General features: G+C 31.5%; 2 protein-coding genes across 8 annotated transcripts; one reads left to right on the top strand and one right to left on the bottom strand.

The window, feature by feature from the left end:
- Positions 1-48: 48 nt before the first annotated feature.
- LOC108343912 (protein COFACTOR ASSEMBLY OF COMPLEX C SUBUNIT B CCB2, chloroplastic) lies at positions 49-3,653 on the bottom strand. 4 transcript variants are annotated; one of them, XR_008244926.1, is made up of 7 exons: positions 3,411-3,653; positions 3,086-3,204; positions 2,894-2,965; positions 2,338-2,481; positions 1,397-1,550; positions 933-1,051; positions 49-540 (listed from the first exon to the last, which is right to left on the bottom strand). XR_008244926.1 is itself a non-coding variant. In XM_052867408.1 (7 exons), the coding sequence occupies exons 1-7, from the start codon at positions 3,589-3,591 to the stop codon at positions 537-539; spliced, it is 807 nt and encodes a 268-aa protein (XP_052723368.1). In that variant the 5' UTR covers positions 3,592-3,651; the 3' UTR covers positions 49-536. The 4 variants fall into 4 exon arrangements, 2 of the variants coding, with proteins under 2 accessions (XP_052723368.1, XP_017437843.1); XR_008244925.1 differs by having other exon boundaries at positions 874-1,051; positions 3,411-3,651; XM_052867408.1 differs by having other exon boundaries at positions 933-1,065; positions 3,411-3,651.
- An 8,188-nt stretch (positions 3,654-11,841) lies between these two features.
- On the top strand, positions 11,842-18,526 carry LOC108345388 (probable transcriptional regulator SLK2). Of its 4 annotated transcripts, XM_052867411.1 has the most exons (11): positions 11,888-12,049; positions 12,710-13,910; positions 14,113-14,244; positions 14,557-14,605; positions 15,397-15,611; positions 15,702-15,770; positions 16,280-16,380; positions 16,973-17,066; positions 17,174-17,243; positions 17,398-17,644; positions 17,737-18,096. In XM_052867411.1, exons 2-11 carry the CDS (start codon positions 12,939-12,941, stop codon positions 17,954-17,956), a joined length of 2,169 nt encoding a protein of 722 aa, XP_052723371.1. In that variant the 5' UTR covers positions 11,888-12,049; positions 12,710-12,938; the 3' UTR covers positions 17,957-18,096. The 4 variants fall into 4 exon arrangements, with proteins under 4 accessions (XP_017439474.1, XP_017439473.1, XP_052723371.1 ...); XM_017583985.2 differs by having other exon boundaries at positions 11,842-12,049; positions 17,398-18,526; XM_017583984.2 differs by having other exon boundaries at positions 11,857-11,976; positions 17,398-18,526.
- Positions 18,527-18,671: the final 145 nt, after the last annotated feature.

Raw genomic sequence — 18,671 nt, 5'->3', positions numbered from 1 at the left:
AAACTAGATGAGACATCAAATTGACATGGCTAACCAGAATCTCAGATCATCATGGTAACTGCTGCAATAAGACCAACTTCTATACATCTATAAAGAATACAAGTCAAGACCAAAACCTGTTTGACGAATTTTCCATAAACTCCTTCTAAGAAAAACACAAAAAAATTACATTAATTCTTTCATAAACTACACTGATAAACAAGTATAAAGACTAATAGTAATTTTCAAATTTGAGATGCCTCCATTGATTCAAATTAGAATCAATCACCCACTTTTTCAAAATTTATAGAAAATGTTCATCATTGTCCAAAAGCTGCTACTGACTGATCTCCAATCCTCATCCCAATTCTTGCAAATCAGTCTGACCCCTCACATATTCCACTTAAGTCTTCAATTTCCTAATTTTTTCCCCTTAATTTAACCAAGAAAGTCTTGATTTTGAGCTGTTAAATCCTATGCCACAGATTTCAATCTTCATTTTCGTTGTACAACAGATACTCTTGCATTGCCTTAGATAATCAGATGGCTACACCACTCTACCTGTGTCATAAATAGTTCATACAATGGCATTGCATGGTTCAATTTTCATAACCATGGTAAAACACAAATTGATGTAAGCATTCAAAACCTTTCAGCACTAAAGATTGTCAAAAAAGTATGAAATGGCAACAGAATAAATGTTCAATTTTCTGTTGTAATTATTGAATTGTATTATGGTTATGTCTTTTGTTGTCTTTGATAAACAGCAGGTTGTGCTTGTTAACAGCAAAATATCAATAATAAAAGAGACACAGAAAAATAAAAGACTTAATGATTATTAAAAGATGAAGTGTAAAGTCTTCTATGATTCTTCAAACACACTAATGCTATTACCTCTAAATTTGTTTGCCACGGCTGCAATCCAGGCTTTGTCTTTATTGCTAAATGCATACCTTGTAGTTGAGGCCAGAAGAATGAATCCACCAGGTTTTTGCAATCCAACATCATTCTCATTAGAAACATGTAAGACTGGTTGGATCAAAAGACAGCGAGTCCCCATAGGTACCAGATCCTGAAATTCGGAATCTGAAACATTCATCAAACTTTCAGATTTCTGAACAAAAATACAAAACCATACAATGTTCATCCGACCAGAGGCAGGATCACTGTTTGTTCAGGCTTCTTGATCATAATTTTCCAGACCCATCTGTATTTGGATTTAGTCTTTGGTAAAAAGATTTCATTTCAACCATACATTTTAGTTTGAAATTTTAATGGGGCATCTATTCTAGTTTTGGACAACTAAAAATAATCAACTGAATGTGCAGATGCTTTTCTATCTCCTAGAAGATTTTACCTGAAAAACAAGCTGCTTCAATATGCTTACTGAACCAAAACTATAAAAGAATTTGAATACCTGCGTCTTGGGGAAAATATAGGGTGTCTTTCAAATCATACAGGCCAGCTTTTTCAATTTTTTTCTTAAACCAATCCGGAAGAATTTCTTTTGATGTATCATCTGGTATGTTCCAGTATCCCCTTGCACATATTTCTCCTTGAATTAAAATTAGCTGAACAGATTGAGATGGTTAAGAAATAAGGTAGAAGAAGAAGAAGAATTGTACACTGAATTGAACTGATGAATGAAAATAGAACAAGGTATCTATATTTTACATGACAACTACAATTTAAAAATCTAACTTTACAGATTGGATAACTTCTAACAAATCTAACCAGTCCTAATAACCACTGTCTGCTATGTAGGCTGAGTAATGATGCAAAATACATTTACTCTAGCAGAAATGGCAATCAATTTACACATTGGTTACTTGACAGTTTTACCTTTTGAACAAGTAATTTCAAATTTTCACCTCAAACATATATAATTCAAATCAACACAACAAATGTGGTCACAGCTATCAACATCGTTGTCCCTTTAGGCCTTTTCTTTTTCTTTTCATTTTGGGGCAAACCTACCAAATCTTTTTGGTTTCTCATTTACAATTAAAGTTTAGGAGGAGGGAAGATTGTGGCATTCCAAGGTTAGGGTCAACCCTAAGACTCAATGAAAGCTTAAAATGGTACTTATAGGTAACCTACAAATGAAGAACCCCAGCAGCAATCAACCTACCACTTTTTTTCTTGATTGCCATTCAATCCTCATATGTCATGGTTAAAGACCTATACATTTGATATCAAAAGATCCCTACCCTCTATTCAGACAATGCTGGTCTTAGCACATATAACATACAAAACAGACAGAGATTGGTCTGCAATTGCGAGGGGAAACATATATCATAAAACATACAAGAATTCATGTGTTTCTTTAAATTAATAATGATAATCTATGAGACATACCATAGCTATGGCATTTGTATTACGCAGCAAAACATATGATGCCCAAGCCAGATCCTCCTTCAGGCCATTCCCTACCTCTGTTGACATGACAAATATTTGTTCAGTCCCTTCTGGTATAGTCTTTTCGTCCACTGGTTGAGCACCCTATTTCCCAAACTTGGTTAAGGATCAATATTTTACATGAAAAACTTCATGTTTGAGCTCCATATATATTATATACAAAAACAATATTTTAGAAAAGGGTCCACAACTACTACAATTGTGGCAGTAACATCAAGGTTTTCGAAGTCTCTGCAACCAAAATACAGCTCTATTTATCCGTAACTTTCCACAATATCAAGGATTACGGTAAAACTGCGACTATGGTCACTTAAGATATCAACAAAAAGTAGGGTTACTTAATTGTTAAACATATTGGAAAAAGAAAGAGTTTTTTCTTGAAAGGGGAACCCTTTTTGAATATATGGATCTGCACATATGTACCTAACTCTAACTGAACATGTTCACTAGGGTGGAAAATTGAATTAATTCTGCAAGAATAAAACCAGTTACTTACCTTGAGAAATTTACCAAGGTAGGGCAGCACAATTGAGAAGGAAGCTAAAGACAGACCCAAAACCTCTGTGCTCTGCATAACAAAGGAAAACAACAATTTTGAACCACACCCGAGAAAATTAAATAAACTCGACCAATCGAAAACTGAAAAATGCAAAACAAAAATGCAGTTTTCAGCTTTAATTTCTCTCACAAGCTGAGCTGGTGTAACAGCGGCTGCATCACTCCCAAGAAAGTGATTCAAAAGGAGAAGCGAACCAAAGCCATAACCGATCCATCTAGGCAAGTAGGATTCATCCAACCCAGGTATCCCTGGAAGCAATGCAAAAAACCCAAAGTGAACCCAAATGCTAAAATTGATGGCTAATATAATAGAAATAGCTAAAAATTGATTCTTTTTTGTTTCATGCCAGATTTTGACAGTGTAATTACACATTACAGATTAAAAAATTATTTTTGTTTTAACCATTTACCTATAGTTGATTAATTAAGATTAGCTATTGTGTTTAGAAAGAGACCCAATGTGAAGCGAAGAACAGAGAGATTGAGTTGTTGTTGTTGTTGGGTTGAGTTGGGTGGTTGAGAATCTTGAAGACTGGATCGAGGTATTGTGAGTGGGAATTTTCTGAAGCTGGTTTTGGGAGATTGTACTGGGAAAGGAATGCAGGGTTTGAAACAGATGGTGGCTATGTTGTTCATGTTTTGTTTCTGGATAACGTTTGTCAAAACGGAGTTTCATTTCCTTAAAAACGTCTGTCAAACTCAAATGGGTTGATTTAGTGACCACAGGTACAGGTATGACTGAACCACTTCCCCTCTAACTAAAAATAAATAAATAAATAATTTTTGCATGTTAAGTTAAAGATAAAAAAAATTCAAAAAATTGTGTAGATTTAAAATTAGATTCTGTATAAGCTAATTTAATTTTATGAAGAAAATATTTTTTTTCTTATTTATTTTCTTCTAAAAGGTTTTATGAAAAAATCATTACAATGTCAGAAATTCTATATTAAATAAATAAAGGGTTTAATGTCCTATGAATATAAACAAAAGAACCAACTTTCACCTGTTTGTTTTAAATTCTACAAACATAATTGAATAAGAAATCACATAAGTTAATGATAAACCAAATTTTGCTTAGTAATATAAGTTTGCAACCAAAACTAATAATGTTTATTATGTGTTATTTTGAAAAGTTATTATTAATTATAAATCATGAAAGACTAAGAAATTTTAATGATCGAAAAAAAAATATCAAGTCCTTATAATGAATTAGCACATTTCCGAGACCCATTAGCACACACAATGGAGAGGCCAGTTACAACCACATAAATTTTCACTATAAATAAAAATGAAATTTTAATTTTAGAGAAACTAGTTGCCTTAAAATATAGGGTTTTTTAAGCAAAAGAATATGGTAAAACAATTTATGTGCATAAGGAGTATAAATATTATTGTGGAAATTTTGAATTGCATCATTTCTCCTTTTTTTTTTATCTTTTTGGGTTTGTTTATCCATATAATTTCATATTATTCAACAATTTTTTTCTTTTTATTTTAATTTATATTAAAATTAACAATTACTTATTATTGATGAAGTTGTAGAATAAATTGATACTTTAATCGGTGGAAAAAAAATTTAAGAGTGTTTTTAACATGTTGAAATACCAACTTTATATTTTATTTTCAAATTTAAAATATCACTAGAGTAGGAATTGAATTAGGGATAAAAATAATTAGTTTAATAACCTAAAAAAATGTTTAACAATAGTTTTAGTAATCAAACTTGATTATTTTATTATTAAAAAATTGATTTATATATAGAAAATCTATTAATCGAGTTTCATTTTATAAAAATAATTTATTATCTCTTTATAAATCATTATTTTTTTCTCATCTACATTCTCTTTAAATTTTACTCATTTACTCATTTATTTGAAGATGAGATTGTACCATAGAAATCAACAAATTAGAATTTCATTTTGAATAAGTTCATTTTTATCTCTAACTTTGAGTCAATTTTTACTAGTTTAGCTTGCATGAGCTAAAATTTGCATATGCCTCAAAGGTGTTCAAAATGAATCTATGTATGATAAGGATTGTTGGTTATGTTCATATCATTGATCTAAGTTTTCTATATACATATAAGGTATCTCATAAGAGCTAGAGTTTTTGAAGTTTAATTGAGTTAGAAGCTCAAGTTCAGGTCAAATAAGTTAGCTTAATTTATACTAATTTGATTACATAAATTATTTGAGTTCTTGTGCATTGTTGAATATTGATGTTGATTGATATGTGTTGTTAAATATGAGGTATGAGAAAATAATATATTTAGGTAGTGGGAGTCGATAGATGTTCTTTCCTCTCGAGTGAGGTATGAGAAAAGAACCATGTATCGTAGGTGGAAAAACTTACCTTGTCATATTAGTAGGACATAGTTCCTGATAGGTGACTCTATGTGAGTAAATGGTCATATGACACATGTTAATTTAACGACGAGTCTTTTGAAAGTAAAGTATATTGTCAATAGTGATTATTATTCAATTAGAATGATATTGTATAATTGTTGAGTATGATGTGAAAGGATTTTATGTTTTATAATATGTTTTTAAAATTGATAGTTTTTATAACAATATGCTAGCTTATCCAATTTTTGGATTGTGACATTCTATCTCCTACACTCATGTGTTAAATGGGAGCAAGAGATGGTGTAGGTGTGGGTGTTCAAATTAAAGGACTAAGAGTTGTTAAATTTGTGTATATGTTTATTCCTTGTACTAATATGCACTTTATATTTCGAATAATATACGAGGAGGAATGTAGGCATCATGTGTGCTATTTTGAGATGTTTAGTAAAAGGTTAACAATAACCTAATTGATAGGTAAGGGTGTTACAATTATTAGTATTTGATTATCAGATATAAACTAATCTAGGAGAAGTTAGTAATTTGAATATTAATTATAGTAATTTGAATATTAATTATAACTTCAAGTGCAATAGGAATTAAGGAGTATGGCATAATTAGAATCATAATCCCCCGTTTTTATCATTTTTGTTGTCATGTGCTTTTATATCATTTTTTTTCCTAAGCTCATTATTAAATATTAAAGATAAGGTTTTATGAATGCAATTGGAGTTCAACCACCTGGAGATTTTGCATCATTCACACAAAGTGTAGTATTCCTTTATTGAAACTATTGTATGGGAGGTTGATAAGCTAATACTTAGATTTTTATGATAAATTTGTGGAAACGTCGTCAAGAAATTCGTTGTTAGAGAGGTATAAAAAATGTAAAAAGACTTAAATCACAAAATTATAAAACTTTGAAGTAATATATGACGACAACTAAGTAAGGTTACATGAAAATATAATAGTCACATCACTTAATTAATAGAAAAATTAGATGATAGATACTCCTCTCAAAAGTATACAATTTTATAGTACTCAATAAACCACCAAAATTTATTAGAAACCCAACTCAACACACCTAAATTCATCATGTGCTTAAAACTTAACTAAGCCAAAGATATATTGATATGATCTTAAGGGATCTTTTGAGTTTTCATTGTAACTTTATTTTTTAATTAAATATAGGAAATAATGATTTATAATAGTGTGTATTAAAGAAAATTAATTGACAATTGATGTGGAATTCTCATTGTCTTATCTAATTCATCTTATAAAAAGATGGACTTTTTAATATATTGATAGATATGTGAATTTAATAAAAAAATTTAAGAGAGTTTTGTGGAGTTCTTCTTATAAGAACCCCAATTTGGATGTTGTCAGGATCACTTGTGACAATTAATCCGATGACTCATCACTCATCTTTTCATTTTTATTGAGTGTAACGTGAATATCCTTTTTACATCTGAATATCATAACGACTCTACTTTTAGTTTTCATGTAATATCTTATAAAAATAAGAGTCTTTTTTTAATACTTTTACTCAATTAGAATAACTTTTATGATAATTAATTATTTTTTCAATTTAAGAGTTTTAACCCATCCTTTATGAGAATTGATATCAATTTCATTCCATCTAACATTTCTTTGATTTCATTGTCATCACTATTTTTATCACATAGTTTTAAAGCATTAGTCACATCTTTCATTGAAACAACTATTGAATATTTGTATTCAATCTTTCTCTTTTGGAATTGTATACTTATGAGATCGTGAGAGATTTTTTTTCTTATTTTCACTTAAGCTGAATTTAGGACGAAACATTTTTTTAGGAAAAATTTTCTAAGTGAAAAACACTTCATGCAAGGTATGATTAATTATATAAAAAATGAAGAAATGTTTTTTGTGATATATGTATGATATTGTAGTATAGCTATAAAGGAATGTAAGTGCTATTAGAATCACTTGTGAGAATGTGATACTTGAGATGATACAATGACCTCAATGATCGAAGCATTAAACATTCACTGTAAAAGTAACATATTTTAACTTTATAGAGAATTTAATTACATAATTAAGATATCAAAATTAATAAACACGGAATTTTGCACTACGATTGTAACAAAAGGAGACATCAAAATAATTATGAGAATTTATAATTCTATTATTAATATATTTGTGTAATTTTAAAATAAAGGAAATTATACTTACTCGAGAAAAAGTTGTAGTTAGATTTTTGGAATACAAATGATATTTAGAAATACATTATGTGTATTTTTTTAATGAAAAAGTGAAAAAATAAAGTGATTTTTTTTAACTCTTATAAAATATTTATGTGCAAAAAGTCATCATGACATAAAAAACTAAGATTAAATTTTCATTTGTTGAAACATATTTAATTAATACCAATTTTGTAAAAGGTGTTGATTATGACAAATCAATCTAAATTATTATAATACAACTTATAATTCCTATATCTTTAATTTAAATGTAATTTGTTATGCTTATTTTCTAAACTAAAAATATATCATAGTTTGTTTAAAGTTATATTAGATAATATATCAAAATATATTTATTTATGTGATATATGAATCACATTAAAAAAATATAATGATTATTGATTTATTTTACATTTTCTTAATTAGATTAAATTTAATAAACATATAAAGAAACAATTATATAGAAGTTGTAACGATCCTACACCTAAAATATAAAATTCAACTAAAGCAAAATAAGAAATAGATGTTTACAAAATTAAAATTTAAACCAAAGCTATGAAGTTTTAAAAGTATGAGAATAATAATATAAAAAATTAAAAATTCAAGAAAAAACATATTATAATTTAATATAAAAAAATGAGTAAAATAATAAATTAGTTCAACCACGTTTTATCTTATCTTATCACGCTTTTTAATATTGACAACGTTAGACTAGCCACATACACCTTGCACATGCTAATATTATTCACGTCTCTGTCCATTAACCACTTATAGCAATAGTAGAAGAAACACTAATGGCAACAAATATCTGAATGCTAAAACACATCCGTGCATATATTAAAACTCTTACACCCTTTTCTACTATCCAATCAGATTTCAACATTCCCATCCAACGGTTCAGTAGAGAACATCATCATCTATGATAGTTAAATACCATATATATACCCTTGAAAACAACGCGTCAAATTGGTATCCCATGTAATCCTGTGCAACCACTATTCTTGTTGGATTATGTCAAAACATTCCGAATTTAAAAAATAAATATAAGTTATATGTATTTAAAATTTATTAGTGTTCAGTTTTGTATTAAAAAAACATAAGAGAATATATAGAATATTGTAGTGAATAAATACTTGCATGTATAAATTATATTTTAGATTTGATAAAAAATATTTTATATTATTATAAAATTATTTTTAATTGTTGAATTTAAAATGGTTGTAATTTAAGTTGAGCTAAATTTATTTAAGATGATATATGATAAAAGATAGAATGATAGAGATTTTATAGAAAAGATTAAAACTTTGTAAAAAAATTATTTTCATCTTATTTGAATTTTGAGCGTGTGTTTGCAGATATATGACAAGATTCTAATACTGATTTGATCATTTTTTTTGTTTGAAAAGGGCTTTATTACTTTTGAGAATGGGGAGATCTTTCTGGAAAAGACTTTTTGATGCTCAAGTTAGTAAAAAAGTTAAGATATTTGAATAATCGAGTGTATTAATGATTATGATAGGGTGTGAGAGTGAGTATTCAAACTATGTTCGTCAAATAATGACCTTGATCTTATATGAATCTTGAGCATGGACTTGCGAATAGGTGACAAGATTTTAATGATGATTTGATCGCTTCTTTTGCTTGAAAAGGAACTCTTGATGTTAAAGAAAAAGACTCTCTAAAGCTTAAATTAGTAAAAGAGTTAAAACCTTTGTATAATCAAGTGTATTAATGTTTATCATAGAGTGTGAGAGTGAGTATTCATTGGAGAATACTAATTATATTTATAGGATTAACATGAGTCTATGTTTCTATTAAAATAGTACTTATATAAAAAGTATAATAACAATATAATAAATAGTAACATAATGATAAATAACAACTAACACACCAAACTATTAAGATATAATTATAACATATAAATATGACCCAAATAAGAATAAGTTTTGGTTACTCCATAATGAAAAGACTTAAATGACCTTTTTAGAACACACTCTTTAATAGGCTTGTTGGATCAAGTAGGAACATGAGCCCCTTAATCCTCGAAGTCATGCTTCCTTTACACTCGTGCTTTAGGAAGGTGATTGTACTTTTGTTTTTTCCTGTGTTTAGGCACAGGAATGTCGTGTTTCTTTTGTTTTTGGTCTTATGTTTTGAGTTGTTTGTTCTACCTTGATATCTCTTTTGTTTTAATGATCTCTTTACCTTGTAAGTCTTTTAAATTGAACATGATGTTGTAGAATCCTTATTTTTGTTATCACCTAGTAACTTGGATTTTTTGCTTTGTGTGCTACATTTGCATATCTTCTAAGTGTTACAATATTAGTATTTGTTAAATCAAATTTAAAATTGAGATTAATTACATTAGTTTTTTGTGTTTAAAATTATATAAAAACAAAAAATGATTAAAAATATATATGAAGTAAAAGTTTCCAAGCCAGTTAAAGAATGACCTCTAAAAATATTATCGTTCAAGTTCAACTTGAGTATTGTAATTCATATCTTTATTGCTAATTAAAATAATTGAATGATTTTTAAAACTATTTTTAATATTTTATTTATTTCTTTCTAAATTTGTGTAATATTGGGATACTTATATTAGTTTAAAATAATATTTTTAAAATGAAAACCAGCCTTGTAATATACAACTTTTTTTTTGCCAAGGAAAATTGGAATCTTAAATCAAACTGAGATTTATTAAATTTATACAGTAATTAAAACATATAAGAATAACATTAAGAGTTAATTCATGTTTTGGTAGTGAGATGACAATACTATATTTTAAAAATATTTGATTTTAATCTAATTTCACGTGTTTTCAGTGCTTATTTTATAATATTATCTACTAATTAGAAATTATGATTGACATAACTTTAAAATATTTATTATAAACCGATTGTCGATACAAGCGGCTCAACAACACTCATGTCTTTAGTAAATGAGTGGGTAGTGAAGTTGCAATTGAAAGTACATTTGATATTAATTTAGTTGACTCGGTGAGAAGATAGATTATAGTAATTATTTTATAAAAAATTAATAATAACTTTAAATATATATTAATTCATGAATGAAGAAAAATATACATTATTTATATATTATAATTAAATTATTAGTTTATAATATAAAAAAATTCAATTAAAAAAGTTTGATGTGAAGTACCGGTACTCAGCAAAAGCACATAAATTAGTTAAAATAAAGTTTTTTTTTATAATAATTTCAATATATTTATTATAGTCCTGTTTTTTTATAAGGAAAAAAAGCTATTGTTGAAATTCAATTTCCCCCTAAAACTTTAGAACCAAATTCGTTTTCGGAGCGATAATCACCTACACACAGTTTCTCTTAATATGGGAAAGAGCTTCCCGATGAACAGCTGCCACATCATCAATCACGTTTATAAACGGTTGCGTTCTGATCCGTTAAACTCCAAATGAACATGTGACCGCCCACTACAGGTGATCTTATACTATGTGACTGGCGTAAACTGTCACTTCAGACTACTATAAGTACTTTTATAGCAATATCTTCCAGGTAAAATATAATATTTGGTTTAAATAAATGAAAATGTTACTTTAAAGTACTTCTTATCATAGTCCAAATTGAATCAATTTAATTCAATTTAATTCAATTTAATTTAATTTAATTTTCAGCATAATCACATCCAATTGAACCAAAAACCAATTAAATTGAATGTTGGGAATATGATAGATAAGATTTAAAAATCCAATATATCTAAATAAAACAAATAATATTTTTTAATTGTTATACATGAATTCTTTTTAATAACATATCTATTCAGTTAGTTAGCTGAAAAATCGATCACGATAAAGATGTCCTAGGTATCCGATATAGTTACGTTATTATTTTTTAATAAAATTATGTATTTTTTTTTTAAAATAAAGTTTTGAAGGTGTAAATGTACTGAATTAAATCTAAACTGAACAAATTCACGAGTTTTTTTTTTCATATTTAAATTTTATTTTGAAAAAAATTTAAACCAATTAAGATAAATGAAAATTAATCTGTCTACATTTTTTCTAAATCCAATGGATTATGATAAACACCATTAAAGATAAGACACTAAATGACTTTTGGACTCCAAATTAAAAAAAACTAAACAATGGATGGTGAGTGAAATAACCTACACACAGGTTCTCTCATGCCAAAGTCTCTCTTCCAACTGAAACTCGCCACGTCAGCAATATGCCTCGAAGCGGCTGCGGATTTATCACCGACTATCACCACAGTCTTTCTTGACACGTGTCTGAATCTTGTGACCTGCCACTGCAGGTGAAAGATAGCGCGTGATCGGTTCACCGGTCATTTCCACATTGTTATAAACTCTTCTCTCTCCGATATTCACATCGTTCTTTTTTTTTTTCTTTTCTTATTCTCTGCGATTCCAATTCACTGCGCTTCCGTTGGCTTTCTTTTTATTTTCAGCTAGCGGTTTCGCTGTGAGTAGTTCCCAACGATTCGTTTTTGCACTGAGCTGTTCTGAAAGCTTCATTGGTGTTTTTCAATTTTTCAGTTACTGATCGATCTTGGAGTGAATCCTTTCTGTTTGTATTTTAAATTCGTGTAGAGAATTATAAATTATTTGCTATTTTCATTTTTGATTTTTGTGGTGTTAGGTTTGAGGTTTGCGTTTTCTATTGTTTGGGGGACATTCTCTTATTTTGGTCACTTCGCAGTTTCTTGATGGTTGTGAATTATTGTGCGTGCCAGGAATGAAATTGGGGTTCTAGTTTGTTCTTTTTGGTTCCTTTGTTATGTTTTTGAATTTGATTTGGGGCTTTAGGGCTTTTGATTATGTGAATTTATAGTATAGGATTTTATTTTATCATTATGATATTGATCTTTTGATGGCTTTGGGTTCTGATTGATTTTAGATGGAAAAGTGAATACTCATAGCTCTGATGAGAAAATAAAGCGAGAGAATTTAGACATCTTTCTATTTTTAACTGTTACCTTACTTTTTCTTCGAAGCGAATTCCTCTCTTAAGAGCACGTAAAGCGGCTAGAAAAAGGATTTGGTTTGTGATTTTTCTTTCTGAAAAAGGGTGTTGGTCAATTTCGGGCATGCTCTAAAATTCATGCCAGGTCTTTGTTTGGTCGTTTTCATTTGATTTAGCTGGAGTTTTCCTTGTACTAATGAATATGCATATGTGTTCTTTTCTTTGTTGTTAGATTTAAAACAGCAATTGTCCAGTGTTCAGAAGGAAGAACAATTCTGGATGCATTTGGTTGAACCGGAGTTATTGGGTTGGGTAAAAGGTTTTGGAATAAAGCTTGGATACTATCAGGGGTTCACACGTAATCTGTCTGTTACGTAGAGTACAAGAGCTATTTTAGACTATTTTAAATACCAGTAGGCTTGGCTGTGGAGAGCTACACAGATTGCAGTCTCCAAGGGGGGATGACCTCCATGACACCTTCGCGGGTGACAGGAGGGTTAACCCAATCATCTTCACATTCTGGAATTTTCTTTCAAGGAGATGGGCAGTCACAGAGTTTAGTTAACACTCACTTAAGTTCATCTATTGTTAACTCATCTAGCACAGTTACGGGAACCCGTCGAACAAACCTGGGTCCGGTTTCTGGTGATATGAATAATGTAGGTTTGAACAGTGTGGCAAACTCAGCACCAAGTGTTGGAGCTAGTTCTTTAGTCACTGATGCAAATTCTGCTCTCTCTGGTGGCCCCCATTTGCAGCGAAGTGCCAGTGTTAATACGGACTCATACTTACGATTACCTGCCTCACCCATGTCATTTACGTCAAACAATATTAGTATTTCGGGCTCATCAGTGATCGATGGTTCCTCTGTAGTACAGCAGAGCTCTCATCCAGATCATAATGTTCAACAATTGCAGCAGAATCAGCAGCAGCTGCAGGGCACTGCAAGTGCTACATCGTTGCCTGCGTCTCAAACTGGTCCGACTTCCGTTCATATGGGTGCGCATGTCCCTGGATCTTTCATTCATGATCCAAATAATGCATCTCAGCTGTCCAAAAGATCTAGGTTGGATATCAAGCAGGAAGATATAATGCAGCAGCAGCAGCAGAAGCAGGTCATGCAACAGATTCTTCAAAGACAAGATTCCATGCAATTGCAGGGTCGTAGTCCGCAGTTACAGGCTTTATTTCAACAACAGCAGAGACTTAGACAACAACAAATCTTTCAGTCAATGCCCCAATTACAGCGAGTGCACTTGCAGCAACAACAGCAACAACAACTTCAACAACAACAAATGCAATATAGGCAGCAATTACAGCAACAAGTGATGCAGCCCTCTTCTTCTGTCAAGCGCCCATGTGACAATGGTGTCAGTGGGGTTTGTGCTCGTCGACTGATGCAATATCTCTATCATCAAAGGCAACGGCCAAATGTGAGTTGCTTATTTGCTGCATTCATAGTGTCAAATCTATATTCACTACATCATCTATCTAGGTTTTGTTTTCTTTATGAAGTTTATTCCTTTTTCTTTGAGGAGCTTAATTATATGTGAGCACATTGTTTTATGCTTTGGGTATTTTTTAATTTCTATATTAGTTATTACTCTAGTTTTGAATTTTTTCTGTTTTTTTCAGGATAATAGTATTGCTTATTGGAGAAAATTTGTGGCTGAATATTACTCTCCTCGTGCAAGGAAACGTTGGTGTTTGTCGTTGTATAACAATGTTGGCCATCATGCACTTGGTGTTTTCCCCCAAGCAGCTACGGTAAATCTTTGCACTTTTTATTTATCCTTGACTAGTATGTCTTGGTTGCACAATAAATGGGGGCGATGCCTTAATTTGCTGATAGTTATTTATAAAATATTCCATTCAAACTTTTAATTAAATGTATCACGTGATCATGTAATTGTTGACAATTCAAAGAATGCTGCCAATCTGCCAACTCAGTTATATTTCAAATTATTGCATTTGTTTTCTTTTTTATTTTAGGTCTATGTCATTTTTCCCTTTTAATCTTGTAGTTCTATTGCATCTTTGATGAGTGCATACATTGATATGGATTTTTTCTTTGTTCAGGATGCATGGCAATGTGACATATGTGGTTGTAAATCTGGAAGGGGATTTGGTAAGTATTTGTAAAAGGAAATATTGTAGCCTGTATGGCTGGGTTTTTTTTTCATTTATTCCTGTTCTCATAATTAATCACATAAGTGTCACTTTATTTCCTGTTTCCCAGATTTATGGAAGAAACTATAAATTGGAGTTTTGTTGTTTTCCTAATTTCCTATACAACTTTCTGAAAGCAGAAAACAGTGAAAAAATGACATATTTGTAACGATTAAATATTCAATTGGTCTTTATAGCCACCCAATCTTTATGAGTTAGTCCCTACATTTAGCAACTACTCAATTTGACCACTGCACATCTTTTAGGGATGAAAAATTACAGTTCTGTTGTGCAGAATTATAGGGACTAAGAGAGACTAAACTGTAAATTTTTTGAAAACAAATAGAAAACAAACAGAAAACAAACTGCTTTATAAACCAAACCAACAAAACTGTCCCTTGTGTTGTGATTCTATAGTATGTTAATATGGAAATTTAGTGTCGTTAAAAAATTCTATTTTGTATTTCGCTTGTTTAATTTTGCTACTGAAGTCAGTGCTGACCAAATGACCAGTGGCCTGTGATCACATTCTTGATTTTTGTTACTTAGGTTTAACCTTCAAGTAAGAAAAAATAAACTGAACTAACTGTAACCTTTAATTGGTCGGTGCCATTTCTTAGGGTGCAATAGTGGCAGATACAGAATTTGTGCATTGCATGTATCTGTAAGCTAGATAATTAGCTTGCTATTTCTTTTAATTTCTGATGTAAATCTTATAATCTAATATGTCTATTATGGATTTTGTTACAGAGGCAACTTATGAAGTATTACCTAGACTTAATGAAATCAAATTTGCTGGCGGTGTCATTGATGAACTGTTGTTTCTGGACTTGCCACGTGAAATAAGATTTTCTTCTGGTGCAATGATGTTAGAATATGCAAAAGCAGTTCAAGAGAGTGTATATGAGCAGCTTCGAGTTGTGCGTGAAGGTCAACTACGCATCATATTCAGTCAAGATTTGAAGGTTAGAAAATTGTTATTATAGGCTAGTATATTTTCTATTTGAATATTTCTTTTTATAATAATGACCTGAAATTCTTCGTAATTTGGACAGATATTATCTTGGGAGTTCTGTGCAAGGCGGCATGAAGAACTTCTTCCTCGAAGGTTGGTTGCACCACAGGTGTGTTTCTGCTTCCTTTAGAATGCTTTTCACTTTTGCAGTCATTCGTTGTTTTTAATAGACGATGATGCTATTTGGTAGAATATTTGTTATGTAGATCTTCATTTGTTGCTTGGTTTGATTGGTATTTGGGAGTGTAGGGACTTCCCTAAAGTAGTCTACTTTGCATGTTCAGAATTTTTCTGCACAAAAACTTCTTCATATGCATGCTTGTTGCATAATTAACTCTTTACATGCTTGAATTCTTCCATTATATTCATCAGGACTGAATGCCGAAGTACAATTTGGTGAACTTTACTGTAGTAAGTTGAAATTTGGGCAGGGAAATTGATAGGCGTCAATGAAACTTCCCTTCTAATTTCATGAAGGGGAGATCAAGGAAATTAAAGTTGAAAGGTTTAAATGCCCCAGTGGCAAGGCTTAAAATTGCTCACCTTTTTGAAGGTTGATTGGATGGCAATATAGAGGTATTGATTTGGCTGTAATTCATATGATTCGCAAATTTGCAGGTCAACCAGTTAGTACATGTAGCTCAAAAGTGCCAGAGTACAATTGCTGAAAGTGGGGCAGATGGGGTTTCTCAACAAGATTTGCAAACAAAAAGCAACGTGTAAGTTAATAATGCATTGTTGTAACTTGATATTTGGTGTTTTAAGCAAATCCTTCTCAGTCTGTGTATTTCTCTTCATTGCACACTTGTGCGATGTGTATTCTTGGAATGGTGCATACTTGAGTTTGGTTGATAGATGGATGAACAACTTGGTGCAAACTATGTTTTTTCATTTTTATTGGACTTACTGAATTGCAATCCTAATGTATAACCATGGGAAAAATGAGAGGAAAAAAATACGGTAGGAAGATCTTACGGTATAAGATTTTCCCCGTTGGCATTTTGGTTGCATTCTGGTGCCCTGCATCACAGAAATAACATTTTTTTTATATACAGAGATCCCAAGTCTGGCATTCATATTTTTACATTGAGTTTATTCAAGATTAAGAGCTTCTCATGGCATTTTAAATATAGATTAGAAATTGAGAATCTATTTCCCTTTTGTCAACCAAACTCTCTACTTGGGCATTTTATAAGCCATGCTTGGTTAAAAGTATCTGCTGGTTAGAACAGTTTATGTAACATCTAGTTAACAATTACAATGAGAGTGGATTCAAGCTTCAAAGCTTAAAATAATGTTTATTTGCACCAGGGTGTTGACAACAGGGCGCCAGCTTGCAAAGATGTTGGAGTTGCAATCGCTTAATGACTTGGGTTTTTCTAAAAGATATGTGAGATGTTTGCAGGTATGCTATTCAAAATTTCTTACAGCTTGAGCACTGTAGAGAAAACCACACATTTGTTATGCTATGTCTTTTCTCAACCCTTATTTACCTGCTACAATGGTTGACAGATTGCGGAGGTTGTCAACAGCATGAAAGACCTAATAGATATCTGTGGCGAGCAAAACGTTGGGGCAATAGGTAATTTGCGTGTTGTTTTTATGTCGATATTACTCTTTTGTGTTATATTTTCAATTATTGTAGTTGTACGAAGCTGTTTTAAGTTTTGGCTTTTGGAATTATACTTTTACATTGCCACTGGCCTTCGTAACATAGGTCCAACTTTAACCTGCAGAGAGTTTGAAAAGTTATCCTCTACTAACAAATGCCTCAAAGCTCCAGATGCAAAAGATGCAGGAAATGGAGCAGCTGGCAAATGTTCATGGTCTGCCAACTGATAGAAACACGCTCAATAAGCTGATGGCAATGAATCCTGGATTGAACAACCAGATAAACAACGGTCAAAATGTGGTTAATCGTAGTGCTTTGAGTGGGTCAGCCCATTCAGCACTTACAACCAACTACCAAAATCTTCTCATAAGGCAAAATTCAATGAATTCTAGCCCTGGCTCCCTTCAGCGCGAAGGATCCTCATTCAATAATTCTAACCCAAGTTCCTCTTCTGCTTTGCAAGGAGCTGGTCCTTCTTTAGTTCCAGGCCCAATGCAAAACTCGCCTGTAGGTGGCTTCCCAGGTTCCCATCAAACCCTGCAGCCGCTGCCGCAACTCCTCCAACAGCGCACATTAAGCGCAAATGGTTTACTGCAACAAAATCATTCACCGGGGTCCCAAGGAAATCAAGCTCTACAGCAGCAGCAGATGATCCACCAACTAGTGAAGGAAGTGTCAAATAACAATGGGGGAATGCAATCACAGCCTCTTGGTGGACCCAATGCAAATGGGAATATGGCAAAGAATGCATTGGGTTTTGGGGGCAATACTCCATCCGTAAGCGGAGGTTCTGCCAATGTTCCACGAAACAATGGACCCATTTCGAGGAATAATAGCTTCAAAACAGCTTCAAACAGTGATTCTTCTGCCGCTGCTGGCAACAGTGGATTCAACCCAAGAACATCTGATATGCCGCAAAGTCTACATTTGCAAGATGTGGTTCAGGACATTGGCCATGAGTTCGCGGATAACCCCTTCTTTAACAGTGATCTTGATGATGAAATGGGTTTTGGCTGGAAGGCATGACTAACACAACTGGGTCATGTAATTGGCATGTCTTTTGTTGAAGTGTTTTAGTTTTGTACAGGATACTTTTAATAGATGCTGTTTTCTCTCTTGATTTTCCTGTCATTTTCTTTTCATTGATTTCGATTGGACTTGGAATCCGTTAGGTGTTTTAGGGTTTTATTTGACATCTTTGTCCTGCAAGTGTATTGGACTATTGAAAAGAGCAGTAAGCTTTTTATACGGCACTTACATTTTTTTATCTCAAACTTAATAAAATACCACTGAGAGCACTGTCACCTGCTAATACAAATCATGATGTCTTGCTGAAGTTCTCAAACTGGGTCATGTATAAGCCTCGGAAGTGTTTCAAATACGTTAACACATAATGTG

The sequence above is a fragment of the Vigna angularis genome, chromosome 8 (assembly GCF_016808095.1).
Source record: "Vigna angularis cultivar LongXiaoDou No.4 chromosome 8, ASM1680809v1, whole genome shotgun sequence".
Lineage (NCBI taxonomy): Eukaryota > Viridiplantae > Streptophyta > Magnoliopsida > Fabales > Fabaceae > Vigna > Vigna angularis.
This window is presented reverse-complemented; position numbering and strand designations above follow the sequence as displayed.